Below are 21644 nucleotides of genomic sequence, written 5' to 3' on the forward strand. Positions count from 1 at the left end.
AGACAAACATGTGGGACTAACTAACTAAAAAGGTTTTGAAAAGCAGTTATTTTTAATGAAGTTAACAAAAACTTGGTATCTTCACTCTTTTGTATGAATTCCATCTGTTGTTTTTTCCTTTAGGCTGAGGTCCTAGCTCAGGTGCTAACCATCAATTCTCTGCTGGCCCTAAGCCAGAAAGACTGGATTTCAGTGGCCATTAGTCACGTGAGGATTGGAGAACGCCCTTAGGAAGAGCACTGCCAATCTTACCAGGGTCAGTTCCTAAATTTCAGGGGTAGATTCCTCTCCCAAAATATAACAACAGGGGAGAGGGAGAGCGCTAGACCTTCTCATGGATATCGGCGAGCCCAGTGTGACCAGGCTAGAGCTGGAAGCACTCCTGCTTCATTAAGATATGTGTTCTGGTTGTCACAGAATTTTGTGTGGACACTGTTTTAACTCATCGTTTGTAATGACACTGTCCCTAAAGGGACGTCAGCTGTACAATATATCATTGTTTCCTTTCCTATAATCTGTTCTGATTTCAAGATTTTCTCTTTATCTTCAGTTTTCTTCGGCTTGACCACAATGTACCCAGGAGTGTTTTTCCTGGTCTTCAACCTGTTTGGGGTTCACTCTTCTTAAATCTGAGGTTTACAACAAATCTGGAGAGATTCTTATTATTTCTGCAGGTATTCTGTCTGCCCCTCCTCCCGTCTCCTCCGGGGACTCCACCTATATTTGTGTCAGGCTGTCTACTGGCTCATAGATCACTAGGACTTTCTTCGGTGCTTTTGATCTATTTTCTGTTACTCAGACCGAATCACTTTTATGACCTACGTTCAGGTTTCCTGAGTACCCCACTCTGTCCAATCCTGTATTATGCCTATCCACCCAAAGTTCTCGATTTTTATGTATGTTTTCAGATAATATGTCTATTTGGCTCCTTTCATAATTTCCATTACCGTGCTCAGTTCCCTATTGTTCCTTCATTTTAAATATATTTTCCTTTAACTCCTTATACAACTTATAATAGCTGCTTTAACATCCCTGTCTGCAGTTGGCTTTATTAACTGTTTTCTCTTGACTATGGGTCATGTTTTCCTATTTCCTCACATGTCCAGAAGATTTTGGTAGAACAATGGAGCCTGTGGATAACACTTCATGAAGATGAGGTTCTCTGCTGAGTACTGATTTTTGTCCCAGCAGTCAATTAAAGCTGGCCAGACTCAGGTTCTAGACTATGGCCCCACCACTAGCAGCTGGAACCCATGCAGAGTGGAATTCAAGTCCCCACAGGCAACCACAGTCCAGGGTTTGCCACAAATCTGAATGGAGTTTACACCCAGATTTGGGGGCCCCCTGCTTTGTGGCTCTTTCTCTCCCAAAATTTTCCCTCATCTCCAGCTGTTCTGAAAGTCCCGAATTCTTTTTTCTGACACATTAAGCTAGTAACTCAATGGCTTTCAGCTTGGGTTTTAGAAGTCCCAGACTATGCAAACGGGGAGTATCTTCAAGGCAAAAGCCAAATAAGAATCTCACATTGCGCCACACCCTTCTTTCAAGTGGTCCCTCCATATTTAGCCAAGGTTTGGGAGTTGCTCTCCAGTTCAAGTAATTATTAATATTGTGTCAAATTGTTATTGTAATATGTGAAAAGGCTGGTCTCATACCAGCTCCAGAACCAGATCCTACATTCCTTAAGAATTTAATAGGATTGTCCAAGTCAAGTAAAATATAAGTTCAAACCTACTTGGGGCACCTGGGTGGCTCAGTCAGTTAAGCATCTGACTCTTGATCTCAGCTCAGGTCATGATCTCACAGTTTGTGAGCTCTGGGCCAACAGTGCAGAGCCTGCTTGGGATTCTCTCTCTCCCTCCTCCCCTGCTTGTGCACCCTCACTCTCTCTTTCTCCCTTCCTCCCTCCCTCTCTTTCTCTCTCAAAAATAATTAAATAAACATTAAAAAAAAAAAAAACTCTACTCAGTTGAGAATGAGTTAATGGACAACTCTTACCTAAACTAAACCCTTCATAAAGTGACTTTTTAAAAATTTGTGACATTAAAAAAAAAAAAATACCAGGGGCACCTGGGTGGCTCAGTCAGTTAAGCATCCGACTTCGGCTCAGGTCATGATCTAACAGTCTGTGAGTGTGAGCCCTGCGTCGGCCTCTGTGCTGACAGCTGCGAGCCTGGAGCCTGCTTCAGATTCTGTGTCTCCCTCTCTCTCTGCCCCTCCCCTATTCATGCTCTGTGTCTGTCTCAAAAATAAATAAACGTTAAAAAAAAAAAAACTTTAAATACTAGGATCAACTGAAAACACCCAAGGCTTACAGGGAATGCCACCACTTGGCCATATGCTTCCTAAAAGGAAATTAGTCGAAACAAGTGACTCCCAAAATTTCAAGTCAAAGGCACAAATTATGTTTTTTTTTGTGGTTGTTATTCTTCATATGACAACTTTAGGTTATACCATCGAGGCAGTTACTAAAACTGCAGGCTAGCTGCATACCTTCACTGTGGCTCCACAGCTCAGCTCACCGCTTTAAGAAAAATACTTTAGTTTTCTGATTGCAAGTTAAACTTAAGGAAAACAAATTTTAAGAATCCATTTGAGTGATTCAGTTTTTTACACAGAGTTTCTTCCTCTAATTAGTAAACAGTCAACAAAGTGCAAATCCAGCTAACAGCTACTCCATGAACTTCTCACAAGTACCTGGGATGCGCTCACCTGGAATCAGCAACGAGCAAGGGGAGATGCAGCCTCACTACTCTTAGTTTCTGGCAGCTTCTGGCACTACCAGCAATTCCCGTTTGTTAAGGAAGTCAGCACACACACTAACTTGGGGCAAATCGTCAACCTCTGTGGACCTATGTGCAACACATAGGTTCTATTTAATGATCTATTCAATTCTCCTTTTCAAAAAGGCAACTCTGTTCTCTTTTTGCCATAGCAGGGGTTTAGAGAAATTGACAGTGTGTTTGTAAAATTTCCATGGAAGTGCAATCAAGTTTGGAGAGCCAAACAGACGGCATCTACTGCACAGAGCCTATGAGCTCATAGGTGGTGGGCAGGGATCTTGTCCCCCAGGTTCTGCTGCCTGGAGAGGCGTCTGTTCATCTGCCCGGTGCCTGTGGAAGGTGGCCAATGAGAGCAACAAATCCTCCCTCTCCTGTTTCTTCTGTCTCACATTATGAACAGGGATGCACACCCGACTAGCAAAACTCCCTTCCTGGACTGAACTGACCAATTCAAGCTCCTTCAGATTTACCTCCTAATCTTTCTTTAGTGTATTCCTCCAAAAGGCCCAATTTTTAGCAAAGTAACCAAAACAAAAGCCACAACCCTGAAACCCACTCTTGCTCTACCGAGAGAGAGAGAGAGAATGTGTACCTGGGGTTGCCACGGGACACCAAAAGCCCCACAACATGCAAACGGAACACACACATCCACACAACCTCTAGTGCACGAACCTCCCTCCTCAGTGCCCTGAGTTGTGCTTAAACAATTCACCTCTTGTGCTTAACATAAAACCACCTCCACCACCACAATGGATATCCAGCATGTCTTAGAAGTTTTACAAAGTTTTAGATGCTTTTTATATACGGTCTTCTTTTTGCCTCAAAGTTGGCGTGCTTTTCATTTTCTCCTCATTTCCTATCTGACCGTGATTTGGCCAATATAATTAAAATTCTTGTGTTTAAAGTTATTTTACTTTTAAACAATTAAATGAACCATACCAAAATATTAACAGTAGTCATTTAAGAATGATGAAATGATAGGGGCACCTGGGTGGTGCAGCTGCTCAAGCCATCGACTCTTGACTTCGGCTCAGGTCGCAACCTCACAGTTCATGGGTTCGAGCCCTGTTGGGCTCTGTGCTAACAGTGTGGAGCCTGCTTGGGAATCTCTCTCACTCTCTGCTGCTCGTGCACACATGCATGCTCTCTCAAAATAAACACTTTTTTTTTAAAAAAAAAGAATAAGGACATTACAATGTATTGATTTTTGTTCATCCTTTTTGACGTTTGCTAAGTTTTTTGCTTTGAGGATACGTTACTTTGAAAACCCAATAAAAATATACTTTTAATATAAAATGATTTTAGTGAAGATGGACAGGTACATTTTAAATAAACTGTGTATAGAGGCACCTGGGTGGCTCAGGTGGCTGAGCCTCAGGTCATGATCTAGCGGTCCGTGGGTTCAAGCCCCTCGTTGGGCTCTGTGCTGACAGCTCGGAGGCTAGAGCCTGCTTCAGATTCTGTTTCTCCCTCTCTTTCTGCCCCTCCCTGGCTCATACTCGCTCTCTCTCAAAAATAAACATTAAAAAATTTTTTTAAAATAAATTGTGTATCTTTCCCATAAAAGTAAAAGACTTTTTAAAAATTGCTCATACTACACACGAGTCTGCTAAGTTTTTTCACAAAATTGAGAGAAAATAGAAAAGTAGAATATTTCTAGTCACCTAGAGACCAGCACGCCCAGCCAGGGGCTGCTCTTCTGGCCTATGCCCCAGAATGAAAACAAGAGTTTACCTATAGTTGACCAGGAGTAAGAAAGAAATGTTTGCTGTAAGTCATGAAGATGTTGTTTGTTTACAGCAAAACTGAACAATACATACAAGTGAGTAACTAAACTTCAGACTATTTTCAAAGAGGCAACTCTATGTGTTATCTTAATGACAAAACAATGGCATAATAAATACTTAAAAATATCTATCCATAGCACTCAGAAGGTTCCATCAGACTACGTATTGAATAATAATGTTAGGTAAAATAACAGGATGATCCCTTCCCAAAATGCACCATGGTGTTAGCACCCAGACCCCTGGGAGAGGCATGCTAATCCGATCAAAACTAAACAAGGACAATATGTGGAAAGACATGAGCTCCCCTGTAGCTGAAGATGAGCTTCTTGAGGATGTGAGGTAATGATGGCAAATAGGGTTCCCTGCCCTATAAGAATAAAATCTTTAGATCAAAATTTCCCTCTGTGTGTTAAGGTGTTGTCCCATTCTAACCCCCTAGTGTCCTCGACTGCTAACTCAGATGCTCAACTGCTAACCCTCCACAGAGTGACCAGGTCTTTTTGGAAAAATGTTTTGAAATACAGTGAGTTGTGGGGGACAGACTGACCCACGTCACCGTGCCTCTCGGGGGCCTCCTGACCTTCCTTCTCCCTTTTCCCTCCATGGGGCTGGGGTCCTCACAGAAGACAAGGGACAAGTCCTCCTCCTTTGTGGGCCAGCACCAGTGGGCACCTCTGGGAAGCCCTGGGCAGTTCCGAGGGCCCTTGGACACAGGACAGGGGCACACTAGGTGCACAGAAGATGGGAGAGGGGTATTTGCTGAGAGTAAGTTCATAGTTCTTAGCCTAAAACCCAGACCAATCTTACGAGAGCTCACAAAACTAAAACCTTTTAGAAAAATACAGGTAGGTAGGTAGGTAGGTGGCTACACAACCAATCGCCCCCTGAAAGCCCAACATCTCCTAAAGCGAGACTACGAAGTCCGGCAGCTACGACGCGCAGGAGATCCATTACAGCCTTCAATCGAGTGTTGCTGAACCTTCACCACAAAGGCCCTGGACATCGTTTTCACCCAGCCACGTGATTCAGACACGAGGCGTTGGCCCGGGCGGTGGGACGTGCCAGGTACAAGTGAGCAACAGCCGGAGTGAAGAGTGTAGCAGGCAGCAGCGACAACAGCGGACCACACTGGGCGAGCTCAGCCCCAGTGAGGGGCCCAAATACAGGCACCAAGAGATCAGAACGCGCACCAGGAGAAAACCATCTGGCTCTAGAGCCGTACTCTTACTTCCACAGGTCAGAGAACGTTATCTTCTACAATTTCTAAGGATCAAAGGAGACGGGTACCCAAAACAGGTCAAAGATACTCCAGGCTGCTCGCAGAGAGGCCAGGAAGTGGCACTCTGTCATCTCACGTAAGGCGAACACGATTTCAGTTTGGGATTCCAAGTCGGTAATAGCTTGCTGACCGCTGGTGGTTTCCACCTCGTCCCTGCACACCAAGAGCGTGAATTCTCAAAGCAGCACTGTCACAGTACTGGCGTTTCTGCAAGCCACATGTCACAGGGCCCTGCGACAGACAGCAGGAAGAGACACAGGCACGAATACAGGCTCCCTGCGCCCACCCTGCACGTGGCCTGCGGACAGTACCCGCTCTCCCTGCAGCTGCTAGAATGCTCTCGAAGGTCACAGGGCCTTCTCTTCACAAGAGAAAAGCCTCTTCCAAAGTTTCAGGGAGATCCTTGAACAGGAACATCTCACACAGAAAATTCCACTTGCCCTTTGGTTTCCTGCAGTAAGTAGCCCATTTGTTTGCCTAGAAGAAAGTCCTATCTTGCAATATGGCGAACAACGGGGTATTTGGAAAATAACAGTACAAGCGATCAGAACACCTTTACCCCTCAGAGGGAGGGCATATCTATGTACACCTGGGAGTTTAAATCTTAAGAAAAACCGACATGTGGCCCCCTCACTTCTCCGTGCTGAAGCTGAAAACCACTGCCCATCCCCTGGAGCTCCCACCGGTCACGGAGTCGTCAGTGTCCTACCGTCAGTAACACGCATGTGGGCACTGAGGGCACGGCTGCCCAACTTCACACCAACAGCGAATTAAGCCACGAGAAAGCCTCTGCAACAATGCTGTTTCACAAAAACGGGGCAGTGAAGGCCATGGTTCCAGAACCTGACTACCTGGATTCCTCTAGAGGAGTGTGGGCACGTTATTTACCCATCCATGCCTCAGTTTCCCTATGTGCACCTACGTACAGGGGTGGCTCGGAGAACGAATGAGTCAGGGTCCCGAAAGCCTCAGGGCAGAGCGTGGCCCGCAGTAAGGGTGACACCTGTGCCACGCCCTCATGTCTCAACCCGCCACTGCTCAGGATTAACGTCAGCCCGAGGGAGGACAGCCAAGCACTGGAGATACCAAACCTGCGCCGAGAGCCAAGAGGGGCAAGCTTGCCTGTACTCTGACCACTGTCCTGCTACCCTGTCCTCGCAGCCAGCAGCCGTCCCAGCGCATCTCTTTCACGGCTGCCCTATTTGTTCTTTGGGTAGAACGCGCGCCCAGAGGCAGAGGTGCGGCACACTGAGTGAAAATGAAGAGTGAAAGCAAGAACATGGGGACGGTAGGCAGAGTGCGTTTCCAGCGAGGGTGTCCACCAGAGCAGCAGGAAGGGTCATCCCCGGGGCACGTCCACTCCTCCTCTCCCTGAGCTTCAGCTCCGTGAAGATAGGAAGTCCCAGAACACATGGGGTGGGAACGGACGGCTCGTGGAAGGGGGCTCTGGTCCAACAGCTGCCCATTCAACAATTATTCATTGAAACTCTCCTGGGTCACTGCTTGCACTTTTGTCTGCAGAACCGTTTCCAAGGAAGAAAGAACAATGTCACTATTCAGCCAGTAAGTGAACATGTACCAAGTGCTTTCACTGTGCTAGGCTCTGCTCTAGACATAAATTCTCTTTATTCATTATAAACTCATCCCCATGTTTAGCACTTTGAACTAATGCTTTTGTCCTTAGTGAATGGCACGGGAGATAAAACTTTATAACAGCTATAAACTACCCAGGAAAGACACCAAAAGTTAGCAGGAAAACAAAGGCCAATAACCTTGTTCATACAAAACGAGGCAGTGACACTCTGGAATCGTGTGATAGATTCCATGAGTCCCATAAAAAGCACTTAAAGCAGTGTGTGGTACGAAGCAAGTGCTCGAATAAATGCGGACTGTCAGGACCAGGACTACTTGGAGCAAACACCAAGTGTTGCCGTGTGCTAGAGGCCCTGGTCGAACACCGATGCGTGCCAGGCATTGCTACTGTTCTGCATTTTCTAGAATTTCAAGACACGGAACTGTGCACGATTAGTCTTTGTATCTGGCTTCCTTCTATCAGCAAAATGCGGAGACCCATCCAGCACATCCACCATGGCTCATCTGTCCTTATTACCTCTTGCCTGTCCCTGGCCCTCCGCTTCACACATAAATTCCAGCCAGTTTGTCTCTGTAGAGGACCCTGTGGGAATCTTTATTAGAACTGAATACAGGAGAGCTGACACCTATACAGGATCACGACTCCTGGGCCCTTAGAGCAGGGCACCCATTCATTTAGCTTCTTTCACCACTTTTATATACGATTTTATAATTTTCACCATAGAAGTCTTACACATCTTCTGTTTCAATTTTCATTAGGTTCTTTATAAGCTGCTTTTTGTTTTTTAGTTTATGGAATCTTCGTATTACTTATTGGGAAAAATTTTTAAGAAAACTAAGAAACAAGATCACCAGGAAACAACAGAAATATTCAACAGAATTAAAAGCTCCATTTAATTTTAACTTTTTTTCTTTTTAGAGAGAGCACATGGGCAAAGTGGGGGGGGGGGGGAGGGAGAGAGAGAGAGAGAGAGAGAGAATGACCTGAGCCAAAATTAAGAGTGGGACACTCAACTGACTGAGCCACCCAGGCACCGTTAATTTTTACATTTTAAAATCTACTGTACGTACAACTAAAAAAAATTGTTTAATGTTATTCATTTTTGAGACAGAGCATGAGTGGGGGGGGGGGGGAAGAGAGTGGGGAGGGGAGAAAGAGAGAGAGACAACAGAATCTGAAGCAGGTTCCATGCTCTGAGCTGTCAGCACAGAGCCTGATGTGGGGCTCGAACTCACAAACCATGAGATCATGACCTGAAGTGGGACACTTAACCAAATGAGCCACCCAGATGTCCCTGTACATACAACTTTTTAAATCACATTTTGACACTTAAGTATGTAGACATAGGATTTTTGTTTGTTCAGGGTATATTGATCCATTTGCTAAACACTCATTATTTCTAAAGCCTGGATATTACTTTGGAATTTTTATGTAGATAACATCGTCCAATTTTCCTTTCCCATCACTGTCAGCATCCATTATTGACACATTATTCTGTCCTAGAATGAACTGGGAAGGGTCCTTCTCTCCTCTTTCCACTCTCTAAAACTACAGAGAATCAGACTGGTTAATTGCTTGATAGTGGGATATAACTTAAATACAAAGCCTTCTGAGCCTGCTGTGTTCTTTGTGAAAAAGTTTCTAGATACTCTTTCCTTTTAGTTATGGCCATGGGACTACTCAAGGTTTCCACTTCTTCATAAGATTTTATATTAGGAATTTGTCCATTTAAGTTTCAAACTTACTGTCCTATAGTTACACTATTCTAATTATCTTGTTTTCTCCAATATATCTGTAGTAACATGTCCCATTTTTAATTCCTTATACCATTCACTTGTCTTGTTTCATATTTCTGACTGCAGATTCTCCAACATTATTAGTATTTTCCAAAAATAACTTTCATCTTTGTTGATCCTCTAAATGTTATCATTATCCTTTCATTTTTTTTTTTTAACAGATTTTTATTTTTAGGGAAATTTTAGATTTAGGGAAAAACTGAGTTGGAAGTACAACATGTTCCAATTATCCCCCTCACCTCTGCACACACTTACCCCCCTACACTGATGTATTACTTTAGTACAACTAATGAGACAATATTGGTACGTTATTAACTAAAGTCCATAGTTTACGTTAGGGTTCAATCTTGGTGCTGTACATTCTTTGTGTTTTGATGAATGCAGAAGGACATGAATACACAGTCACAGTGCCATATTGAATAGATTCACTGCCTAAAAATCCTCTGTGCTCTACCTGTTCATCCCTTCCTTCCCAAGCACCTGGAAACTGATCTTTTTGCTGACTCCACAGTTCTGTCTTTTCCAGAATGTCATGTATTTGGCACCATAGAGTCTTTTCAAATTGGCTTCTTATATTTTGTAACATGCATTTACAGTTTCTTCATGTCTTTTCAAGGCTTGATAATTTCATTTTAGCACTATTCTATGCTAATGGATTACCACAATATATTTATCCATTCATCTGGGTTTTAATTTTTAACTTTTTTTTAATGTTTTTATTTATTCTTGAGACAGAGAGTGAGCATGAGCAGGGGAGGGGCAGAGAGGTAGGCACAGAATCTGAAGCAGGCTCCAGGCTCCGAGCCATCAGCACAGAGCCCGACGCGGGGCTCAAACTCACAGACTGTGAGATCATGACCTGAGCCAAAGTCGGACGCTCAACTGACTGAGCCACCCAGGTGCCCCTCCAGTCATGCACTGTTTTTATTTTTTATTTTTATTTTTTTACTGTTTATTTTTGAGAGGGAGAGAGACAGAGTATGAGCAGGGTAGGGGGCAGAGAGAAAGGGAGACACAGAATCCAAAACAGGCTCCAGTCTCCAAGCCGTTAGCACAGAGCCTGACGCAGGGCTCGAACCCACAAACCGTGAGATCATGACCTGAACCGAAGTCGGAATCTTAACCGACTGAGCCACCCAGGCACCCTGATCCATTCATTTGTTAAAGGACATCTTGGTGCTTTTAAGTTTAGGCAATGAATGAATAAAGCTGCTATAAACATTCATATGCAAATTTCTGTATGGATTTATTTCCAACACATTTGGGTAAATACCAAGGAATATGATTGCTAGATCATATGGTACTGGTAGGTTCTGTTTTGTAAGAAACTAGGAAACGTTATTCCTAAGTGGCTGTACCAGTCCACATTCCCAGCAGTAATGAGAGTTCCTGTGGCTTCACATCCTTGCCTGCATTTGATGTTGTCAGGGTCCTGGATTTTTGTCATTCTAATAGTGGTATCTCATGATTAATTTGCAATTCTCTAATGATAAATGACACTCAGCATCTTTTCTTTTGTGTATTTGCCATCCGTATGCCTTCTTTGGTAAGGTGTCAGTTCAGATTTTTCCCCCACTTCTTAATGGGTTGTTTTCCTACTCAGGGTCTGAAAAGTTTCTCGTATATCCTAGACACCAGGGTTTGTTGTTTTTTTTTTTTTTTTTTTTATCAGAAATGTGTTTTGCAAAGATTTTTCTCCCAGTCTATGGTTTGCCTTTTCATTCTGTCTTTTGCAAGGCAGAAATCTCTAATTTTATTGAAGCCTAACTTATCAAATTTTTTTGTCTCTCGGAGATTATGCTTTTGGCATTGTACTTAAAAAGTCATCACCAAACCCAAGGTTTATATTTTTATATTATATATACATTTTTCATATATTATATATACATATAATATATATATATTTCCCCTATATTCCAACAATTTTATAGTTGTTGGTTTTATTTGGGTCTGTGATGCATTCTGAGTTAATTTTCCAATGGTATGTGTTGAAAAGACTATCATTTCTCTACTGAATTGTCTTTGTGTCTTTGTCAAATATTGACCATATTCGTGTGCGTCTGTTCTGGGCTATCTATTATGATACATTGATTTATATGTCTATTATTACACCAATACCTCTATCTGTACTATCACTAATTTTATAGTAAGTCTTGAAGTCAATTAACATCAGTCCTCAACTTTGTTCTTCTTTGTTGTTGTTGACTATTATTTAGGGTCTTCTGCCTTTCCATGTAAACTTTAGAACTGACTTGTTGATATTCACAAAATAACTTGCTGGGATTTTGGCCAGAACTGTACTGAATCTATGCATCAAATTGGGAAGAACTGACATCTTGATAATACTGAATCTTCCTATCCACGTACATGGAATCTCTCTCCGTTTATTTAGTTAGGATTTCTTTTATCACTTCTATCATTTTCCTCATATAGGCCCCGTACATTTTTAAATTCCATCCAAGTATTTTATTTTGGGGGGGCTGATGTAAATGACATTGCCTTTGAATTTCAAATTCCGATTATTTGTTGCTGATATATAAGAAAGCGATTGGTTTCTGTATGTTAACCTTATATCCTGCAACTTTGTTATAATCACTTATTACTTCCAGATTTATTCTTGATTCTTGGGATATACTTTTGATTCCCTTTTACTGTCCTATTGGCATTAGCTAGGACTTCCAGGACAATATTGAAAAGGAACAGCGAGAGGGGACATCCTTGCCTTGCTCCTGACTTGGTGGTAAATCACTTAGTATGATGTTAACTGTAATTTTTTTTTAGATGTTCTTTATCAAATTGAGGAGGTTCCCCTGAGTTCCTAGTCTGCAGGGAGTTTTTAATCATGAACGGTTGTTAGATTTTGTGAAATGCTTTTTCTGTATCTATTGGTAGAGTCATATAGGTTGTTGTCCTTAGTTTGCTGATGTGATGAATTACATTAATTTATTTCCAAACATTAATAAATCAGCCTTGCATACCTGGAATAAATCCCACTTGGTAATGGTATATAGTTTTTATACATTATTGCATTTTATTTGGTATTTTGTTGCAGAAATTTATATATTCATGGGAGACAGCCTGCAGTTTTCCTTTCCAGGAGAGATACTAACCTGTAGTTTCCCTTTCTTGTAATGCTTTTGTTACAGTTTTTGGTATCAGGTTAAATGCTGGTCTCACAGAACAATAAGGAAGCATTCCCTCTACTTTTATCTACAGGAACTGAATGTAAAAATGGATACAATCTCTTCCTTAGATGTTTGGTAGAACTCACTAGTAACCCATCTGAGCCTGGTGCTTTGCTTTGGAAATTAATTACTGATTTTTTAAATAGACACAGCCTTATTCAGATTGTCCATTTCTTCTCGTGTGACTGTTGACAGATTGTGTATTTCAAGGAATGGGTCCATTTCACCTACATAATCAAATCTGTGGACATAGGGTTGCTCATAATATTCCTTCATCATCCTTTATTGTCCTTTATTCCTACTATAAGTAGTAATAATCAGTTTTTCATTTCTGGTATTAGTAATTTTTATCTTCTCTAGTTCTTTTTAGTTAACCTAGTTTATTTTTATTGATCTTTTCAAAGAACCAGTTTTTGTCTTCTTTGATTTTTGCTTTTCAATTGCATTATCTCTTAAGTTTTACTATTTTTCTTTTTTTTTTTAATGTTTATTTCTGAGACAGAGAGAGACAGAGCATGAGCGGGGGAGGGGCAGAGAGAGAGGGAGACACAGAATCCGAAGCAGGCTCCAGGCTCCGACCTGTCAGCACAGAGCCCGACGTGGGGCTCGAACTCGCGGACTGTGAGATCATGAGTTTTGTTGCATCCCGCAAATTTTGATCACCTTTATTTTCTCTTTTTTAGTTCGAAGTATTTTACAAATTTCTTAGGCTTCTTTGATCTGTGTATTATTCAGAAAAGTGCTGTCTACTCTCCAAGAAAGTGGGAGTTCTCCGGTTATGGGTCAGAAATTTTTAGGATAAGTCCACTGTGGTCTGAGAGAATATTTTCATTCCTGTTCCCTTCCACTTGAGGTGTGTTGTACGGCCCAGAACGTGGTCTGTTTTGGTGACTGTTCCGCGTGAGCTTGGGGAGGCGTACTCTGCTGTTGCTGCACGGAACACACTCCAAACGTCGATCAAATGCAGCTGATCCCACTGAACTCTTCAGTTCAACATGTCCTCACTGAGCTGCTGCCCGTTGGGTCTGTCCACCCGGATACACAGATGCTGAAGTCTTCACTGTAGTGGGTTTGTCTATTTAGGCCTGCAGACTTACGGTTCCTGCCTCATGTATCGGATATTTTAGTAAGGCAGGTATACATTAAGAACTATGTCTTCTTAGAGAATCAACTTCTTTATCACATGTAATGCCTGATAACTTTTCTTGCTCTTAAGTCGGCTCCATAAGAAAATGTAGCTATTCCAACTTTTTAAAAAATTAGTGTTAGCATGCGGAGCACACCTGGGTTGCTCAGTCGGTTGGGTGTCCGACTTCGGCTCAGGTCACGATCTCACGTCTCGTGAGTTTGAGCCCCACGTCGGGCTCTGTGCTGACAGCTCAGAGCCTGGAGCCTGCTTCGGATTCCTTGTCTCCCTCTCTCTCTCTGCCCCTCCCCCACTCGTACTCTCAAAAATAAACAAATATTAAAAAAATATCAGTTAGCATGGTGTATCTTTCTCCATGTCTTCACTTTCAACCTAGGTCTTTATATTTAAAGGGCATTTCTCATAGACCACATACAGTGGGTTTGTCTACTCTGAAGGTGTAAGTGGAGCAGGCAGGTCAATGACATTTAAAGTGATTTGTATGTTTGGGTTACTGTTTAACAGGTAGTTACTCTTACCTATTTATTGCACTTATTCTTTGTCTTCTACTCTTTTTCTGCCCTTTCCAGTTTTAACTGAATGTTGTCTATGATCTGACTTTTACTCCTCTCTGGGCACATCAATTATATTTTTTTTTTTTTTTTTTTTACTTTATTACGTAGTTGCCCTTAAATTCACAGTATGCATTTATAAATAACCCAAGTCCGCTTTTATAAGACTTCAAGGGTAGTACAGATGTTTTATAACAGAGTACTCTCAATTCCTCCCTCCTGCCCCCTATAACATCACTACCATTCATGTCACTCATGCACTTGCACCCAGTACATTGTTCCTATTATTACTCTGAACAGACCTTAATCTGTAAGATTTGTAAAAATAACAGATTCTATTTCATCTTCACGTAACCCTTCTCTAACATTCCTCCTTTATGTAGATCTGAATTTCTGACCCCGCCACTTGCGGTCTACTGATGAGCCCATTCATCATCTCTGTTACAGTTGTCTCTGACTTCTGGCATTGCCCTTCCATTCTTTCCAGGTTGCCCATCTCTCTGCTTCCAAGGCCCACCCCTAGTTTTCCCTGTGACTTCATTCTGCTGACAGACCAAACAGGGGGTGCTGGTTTTCCATTTGCTAAGCTTCTTTCTTGTACAGACCCATGTGAAGTGTGCATGCTGTCATGGAAGCCGAAACTATCTCCTCTACTCCATTTTACTCTGTTATTTCTCATTTCTCCGGGACTTACTCAATCTTCCTTTTCCAACTTAAGTTAAATCCTTATTTCTTCACTTTCCAGGATTTCATATTACCTAATGTAAATCTTTTAGGCTATCACTTTCTAGGTAACACTTCGCTGTACCCGACAAAGTTTGACTATTCTTTCACCTGAAATATAATAGCCTCTTAACGTCTCCCTGCTTTCAGACAGGAACCCACCCCAATTCAACCAACCTATCCCACACTACCTGCTACACACGGACATTTCCAACATGCACATCTGACTGTCATTTTCTGTTAAAATGACTAGGCCCAGACATCAAAAATGAGTTCGTTTTCATTGGTTTTGGACAAATAGGCCTTTATGGTCTGTCTTCAACCACATCTTCCATCTTCCAAGTCTCTCACAGCCGTGGTTCTAGCGTGGCTCCGTGGGATGACACCTTCTGCTGTGGCAGTTTTCTACGCCTGCACTGCCCAGTGCAGCAGCCGCTGGTCTTAAATACGGCTGGCGAAGCAGAACAGAATTTTAATTTTAATTAACTTAAATGTAAGAGGTCCCATGTGGGTGCTGGCTACCACACTGTGTGGTGCAGCTGGACACAGCTGGGCCTGTCTTTCACGGGGAATACTGAACCAGGTATGCGGTCTGATTTAGTGCCTTCTACTCTTACTCTGCTGTGCAAAATATGTTCTGACGTATACTAAATAATGAAAAAACTTATTTCAGACAGAATCGGATCTCAGAGTCAGGAAGCATGTTAAAATCAGTGAATTCAAGCTGACTAGAGAAGGAAGACCTTCTCCATGTAGGAAATTAAACTGTAATGTCAAGGAAGGACTCACTACGGGGCAAACACACTCTGTGGAAGCAAATACAGTGTGTTCTGTATTCTTGGCTCACCGACAGTGCACAGCAAAAGCGCAGCACGCGAAACCGTCTGCACACGTGTTGAACGGGGGCCAGGACACCAGCAGCTGAACACTGGAGTAAGTCAGACTGCAAACCGTCAGCAGCGCACAGCCAGCCTCGGGAAGGGGTTCGCGCGTGGAAGTTTGTGGCTCATATCATCTCTCAAGTTTGAAAGAGCGATTTCATTTTTACCACATAGCAGTGGTTCTCAAACTCTTAGACCCAAAGGACGTTTTTTAAACTGTTAAAAAGGGGCGAGAACATTTTAAAAGCTTTTGTTTATAGGACTGACGTCTTGATGTTTACTGTATTAGAAAGTAAACTGAAAAACTTTTTAAAATGTGAGATTTCGCAATCACCATCTGCACCGTCAGAACGCGGCACGTGTCCAGCAGCCTCAGGACAACCCGCGTACGACCAGGAGGGGATGGGTGTGGACACAGCAGATCACGTGACAGTGTTACTCTGGCAACAGTCTGACCTCACAGATGTCCCTGGAGGGTGGGGGTCCCCCTGGGTCCCTGGACCTGTCTCGGTCTGCTGCGCAGGAGGGAGACAGGGCTCTGTGGTGTTCCACCCGGAGTGAGTGTCGGGCCCCTGGAAGGCAACCTCTCTGGTCCATGCACACATGTGAACTGGGATGTGCTTTTTAAAGCTGTGTGTCAGCTCACCAAGAGACAAAACCGTCATTTTAAACATACCATAGTAGGAAACTGTATGCTCCATGTTTATTTTAATGTATCCTAGCTGGTCCTGGGAGGAACAGAAACAACACAAATCTTCAAGTTTTTTCTAGGACTCCGGGTTGGGGGAAAAGGGTGTAAAAAAACAGCTAAACTCCCTTTAAGCTCCAACCAAGACTTATTCAGTAAAAGTAACAGTTCCTAATACAGAGTTTGACATTTTCTAGGTACTCAGGAAATGCCTGTTTGTTCATTCATGCATTCATTCACTTTCCAAATCAAATTTAAGTTTCCAAATAAAGTTATTTTAAAAAGAGGAGAGGTACACACTACTATAAAGAATTCCAGTAGGACTTCATTACAATGGAAGACCATGGGTTTGGGAATGAAATGGAAAAGTATAGCCAAGAGAGATTAAATTTGAGGCTATGTGGTTGACTGGATTGAGTGTTAATTAGGGCAATTATCAATGAGATAATAGAATTACTTCTTGGTTGACGTCATTTGATCACTAAAGCATCCAAAGTACCTCTGCTGCAAGCTGAGTGGTCTAAGAATTTTAGAAAACAAAATCTCCTGAGGGCCACAAAACTTTTTCTTTTGAGTCTCTTAAATCTTCCAAGCTGGCTCAGGAAAAAACAAACCAGAAAATCCTGACACCTGTACATTGGCCATAGACCACAATAAGCTCTTAAAGTTTCACATCATATTTTAAAAAATGATATGTGAATATATACTGTAAGAGAAAGTAACTTACAGTGTATTAGTGAAATGTCTAAATTAAGAAAACTCATGACTAGTCTATTTCAACAACAGGAAATAGCAGAGAATAAGGTCATGAGTGAGACCATCAAATGGGCTGAATCGTGACCCACGAGCCCTCACGAGCACTCCTCCAGGGTGGCCACCACGAGACACTGGGGAGGTGCTCTGTGTGGGTCATAGGAGATGACAGTCCTGATGAAACCCCGCTGAGATTCACAAGCACATGCGAAGAGCTTCTGGATAGGTTTCCCCTATATGTAAATTAAGCAGTTATTATTTATTCAAAATTGACAGTAGTATGAATTTTAAAAAATTAGAAGTCTATAAGGAATAACATTTTCATAGTATTCTTTACACAGTAAGTGAACAGCAGGACAAATCCCACCATCTTTAACTTACAAAAACCTTAATCCTCTAAAGCAGAACTGGAGACCATCACCCACACAGCTGGAGGGCACCAGTCACCAGGAATTCCCACCTCACGTGCCCCCATGCTGACCCAGCCTCAAGGTCCTGTTGCTGTCACCTTCTAAACAGATGTCAGATCTCACTGGCATGGATGCCTCTCCTAAACATGCATCAATCTCAGAGTTTTTCCAATTCCTCTACATGCAATCCACAGGCCATAAAGCTGCCAAAGTCCTTCCCAAACCCTAAATCCTCTCCTCTTGTGCCTTTGCATAAAATCTTCAAGGAGTACCCTGTCATCTTCAATATAATGTCTAAGTTCTCAGGCACAGTACACAACAGATCTTAAAATCTGGCCATCCCACCTAACTTCTTGCTTTTCCCCAAATGTGCTATGCTCCTTCACCTTCCTTCCTTCCAGTACTATTAACTAGGCACCATTTTCAATGCTTGCCATACATGAACAAACAAAAAAGACCCCGGTCTTTGTGAGCCTTACATTCCCACGGTACACAGACAGGTGGATAAATTGGTATACAGATTACTAACATAGGTAGCAAAATGACAGATAGATGGACAGATGACAGGCAGGTAGGCAGGAAGACAGATGGCTGATAGTGCTGGGGTTGGTAACTCAATGGACACACATGAAATCAGGAGGGGAAGGGTAGGGACTACACACAAGGTGATACCGCGTCTTACCATTTTAACAGGGTGGTCAGGGAATGCCTCACAAAAGCAGTAACCCTTGAGCACAGATCTGATGGAAAGGTAACAAGCAATGTATATACATGAGAGGACATTCTAGGCAGCAGGAGCAGGGAGTGAAAGGCCCCATAGCAATCAGGTGCTCAAGAAACATCCAGAAACCAGCAGAGCTGTGGGAAGAGGATGATATGAAAGACCAGGGAATAACGGGAACCCAGACCACACACACAGTAGATGCGAATCTTACTCTCAGACCGACGGAAGCTACAGGAATACAGAGCAGAGGAGTGTCACCAGCTAACACTAGGTCACTGGTCCAGCTCTTCCCTTGGACTGTGAGCTCCTTTGCCCAAAGCAAGCTGAGCTCTGAGCTCATTCCCGAGTCTGGGTTCTAACTGGAAAGGGCAGACACCAAGCACAGCAGGTGTTACACCACCTCATGGTGATGCTGTCTGATGTGAGCAGAGATTCCGAAGGAGGGCTCCAGGTGGCCCGGATGGAGACAGGTGCAGTCTCCTCCACTACCACCCTCCACCCACGCTTCCCTCCCACATCTACTCCACTCTCCCTACACAGGCTCACGGAAATGCACCTGAGGCCAAGGCAGCACCGTTTCCTACTTTGTCAACCTCTCTCAATGACAGAGGTTTTCTTTTCTCTTTGAAAAGAAAAACAATGAGGCAAGCAGCACCTTGCCTGTCTCCTACAATAGCCAGGAGGATTAGCAAAATATACCTTAGCAAATGCCAGGTAAACTTAGGGTTATCATCCCCACCCCTCCTCATTAGGAAACAGAGGTAACACAGGAAATAGGCTGTGCTATGTCTTAATTTCCAATTAAAAAAAAATTTAACACAGAAAGTTAGAGCCTGGAGAACAAGTTGCAGTCTTCTATGTGGTAAGAAGCCAGATAACAGACCAGACAAAGCTACACTTGCACCGTTTTGATGAGCTATTCACTGGGCTATCATTAACAATCACATACCCCCCTGAACTTCTAGTTTCTCATCTACAAGATGGAAAAAAGAACACTTAACTAGTCTGTGAGAACTGAAGATACCGGTGATAGTAAACGTGTGTCTACATGTACATGTCTACACATCCGCATGTGTCTGTGCGTGTCGGTGTCCACATGCGTCTACATGTGTGTGTCTGTGTACAGATCTACACATGTGCCTACACATGTGTGTCTATGGGTCTACATATGCACCTGTGTGTATCTATGTGTGTACCTATGTGTTTACGTTTGTGGGTCTACATGTGTGCTGCATACCTATGTGTCTACATGCATCTGTGTTTACACGTGTATCTACATACATATTTACTTTGTGGGGTTATATGTACATTGGTGTGTGTATGAGTGTGTGTCTATGTATGTACCTGTGTCCACTGTATGTACGTGTGACTTTGTATGCATCTATATGTGTCAGTACTTGTGTGTCTACTGTATATGTGACTGTGTCTACGTGGGTGTCTATACCTGTGAGTCTCCCCTATATGTGACCATGTGTATGTTTATGTGAACCTACTTGTGTTTACTGTACGCATGACTTGTATTGTATACACACGTACAATACTAACGTAGTAGCATTAAGACAGTGAGGTAGCTGAAGCATTTCATAGAAAGCTGACAGCCCGTGTGTGCCTGCCTCCACCCCCCCGGCTATCTGAAAGAGGCCTGGTCACCAGAATGAGGATGGGTTCCTGACACATGCTGGCTGTTCACACACCTCTGGAAAACAGAAGGTGGGGTTGAGAACCAGCTCCCGCTTCATTCCATCCCCACACTGTCCCCACATCCAGGCGTCCTGGGGTGTGTGGCAAAGGGGCAGCCCTCAGCATTGGCTGCCTTTCAAGCCCACTCTTCTTCCGCAGATGATGACCAGTGATACCCTAAGACCTGCCCTACCTCTTCCTCCCTCCTGGGAAGGAGCACAGCCAAGATGTCAGGGAGACAGCTCCGTACAGGAAAGGGTGGGGGGTGAGGGTTCGTCCTGTCACCCCCACTACTGGGAGGAGGCGTGAAAACAGAACCGAGAGCCTTATGTGGTCGACCAGCCCAGCCCTAGGGTGAACTGCCTGAGCTGCCTCGTGCCGTATCCTCGGATTCCTTGTCTGCAACATGAAGGCACAATAAGTAAGTCACCTGTTGGTTACAAAAACCACAGGAGACAGAGCCTGTCAAAGTGCTCTGCTGAATAGAAAGTAAAGCAGAAACATGATCTTTTGACTGCTGTCATTAGCAATCCACATGTGGCCTGAACAATGACACTTACTGACAATTTTCCTTAAAAACTGTAGTGAGGGAAGCAGGAAAAAGCAACTGGAATGTAGGTGTCAGGAAAAAAATCTCTCAAAACATAATTAAAAAATTCATCACTGTGCAAGTTTCCTGATGCTAAATTAATGAAAGAAATGCAAGCCAGCCAAACCCAGGTGATGGCTCCAACAGAACGGAATTACTAAGACACAGCACCATAAAACACAAAAGAAATAACAGAGAACATAGAAAAGTTTAAGAATTTTCTTTTTTGAAAACTACTGTTTTGAAAAACAAATCCTGAGGTTAAAATGAAAAATTATACTAGGAACTGAGATAATAAAAACCAAACTGCAAAATTTGTCTCCCGGGAGATTACTGTTCAATTGTCACTAATTTCTAAATAGCAGACAGTATCTATAAGAATGTGAAAAGAGTCACTGTTTACTGAGCTTTAATGTGTACCCCCGAGGGTATATTTGTTTATGAGGTAGAATGTCACCAGCTATGATCACACAACCAACCAAAGGACATTCAAACACACCGCACCTCTGCCTCGTCACCACACAGCTGCTGCAGACATGCACCCACCCACCCACCCATTCCAGCATCACAGCACAGACTAGGGGGTCAGTGACCTCACGGCCGCACGGTGCCTTACCCGACCGATAGCGCTCATCTCGTGACCCTGAGGACCTTCGGCGGTGATAGCGAGTGGAAGAGGCAGGAGTGACTGGAGCCCGGCGCTCAGGAGGCAAAGCTTGATCCACCCCTGGGTTAAGGGAAACATCAAAGTGAGATAAGGCTTTACTTGGCAGCCAAAGTTCATCCACTTTGCAGAGTAAATCATTCGGAAGAATAAAGCCCTGACTCACTGCATGCCTACAGCCAAGCTAGAGCTCACAAGGGCATGGCCGGGGTGGGGAGGGTTGGGGACAACGGACAGGAAAGGGAGAAGCGTCCTGGGCAGGGGCAGGCTCATACCCCGACACTACAGCCTTCAGACACCAGCACAGCCTCCCTTACAGCACAAATGTCTATTAGGTCATGTGAAGAGACTGAAGTCTCTAGAACATGGGTAAGAAAACTAGAGCCCAACAAATCAAGTTGTGATTTTCT

General features: G+C 43.2%; 1 protein-coding gene across 5 annotated transcripts in view; it reads right to left on the reverse strand.

Moving 5' to 3' along the window:
- The window catches only part of DIP2C (DIP2 acetate--CoA ligase C (putative)), a 413428-nt gene that overhangs the window by 176585 nt on the left and 215199 nt on the right, over window positions 1-21644 (reverse strand). For all 5 annotated transcript variants that reach the window (XM_078450509.2, XM_078450506.2, XM_078450507.2 and 2 more), the window contains one exon: window positions 21187-21297. In XM_078450509.2, the coding sequence (XP_078306635.1) occupies window positions 21187-21297 (111 nt within the window). The remainder of the gene's footprint in view (window positions 1-21186; window positions 21298-21644) is intronic.

Source organism: Panthera onca, chromosome B4, assembly GCF_046562875.1.
Source record: "Panthera onca isolate mPanOnc1 chromosome B4, mPanOnc1 haplotype 2, whole genome shotgun sequence".
Classification (NCBI taxonomy): Eukaryota; Metazoa; Chordata; class Mammalia; order Carnivora; family Felidae; genus Panthera; species Panthera onca.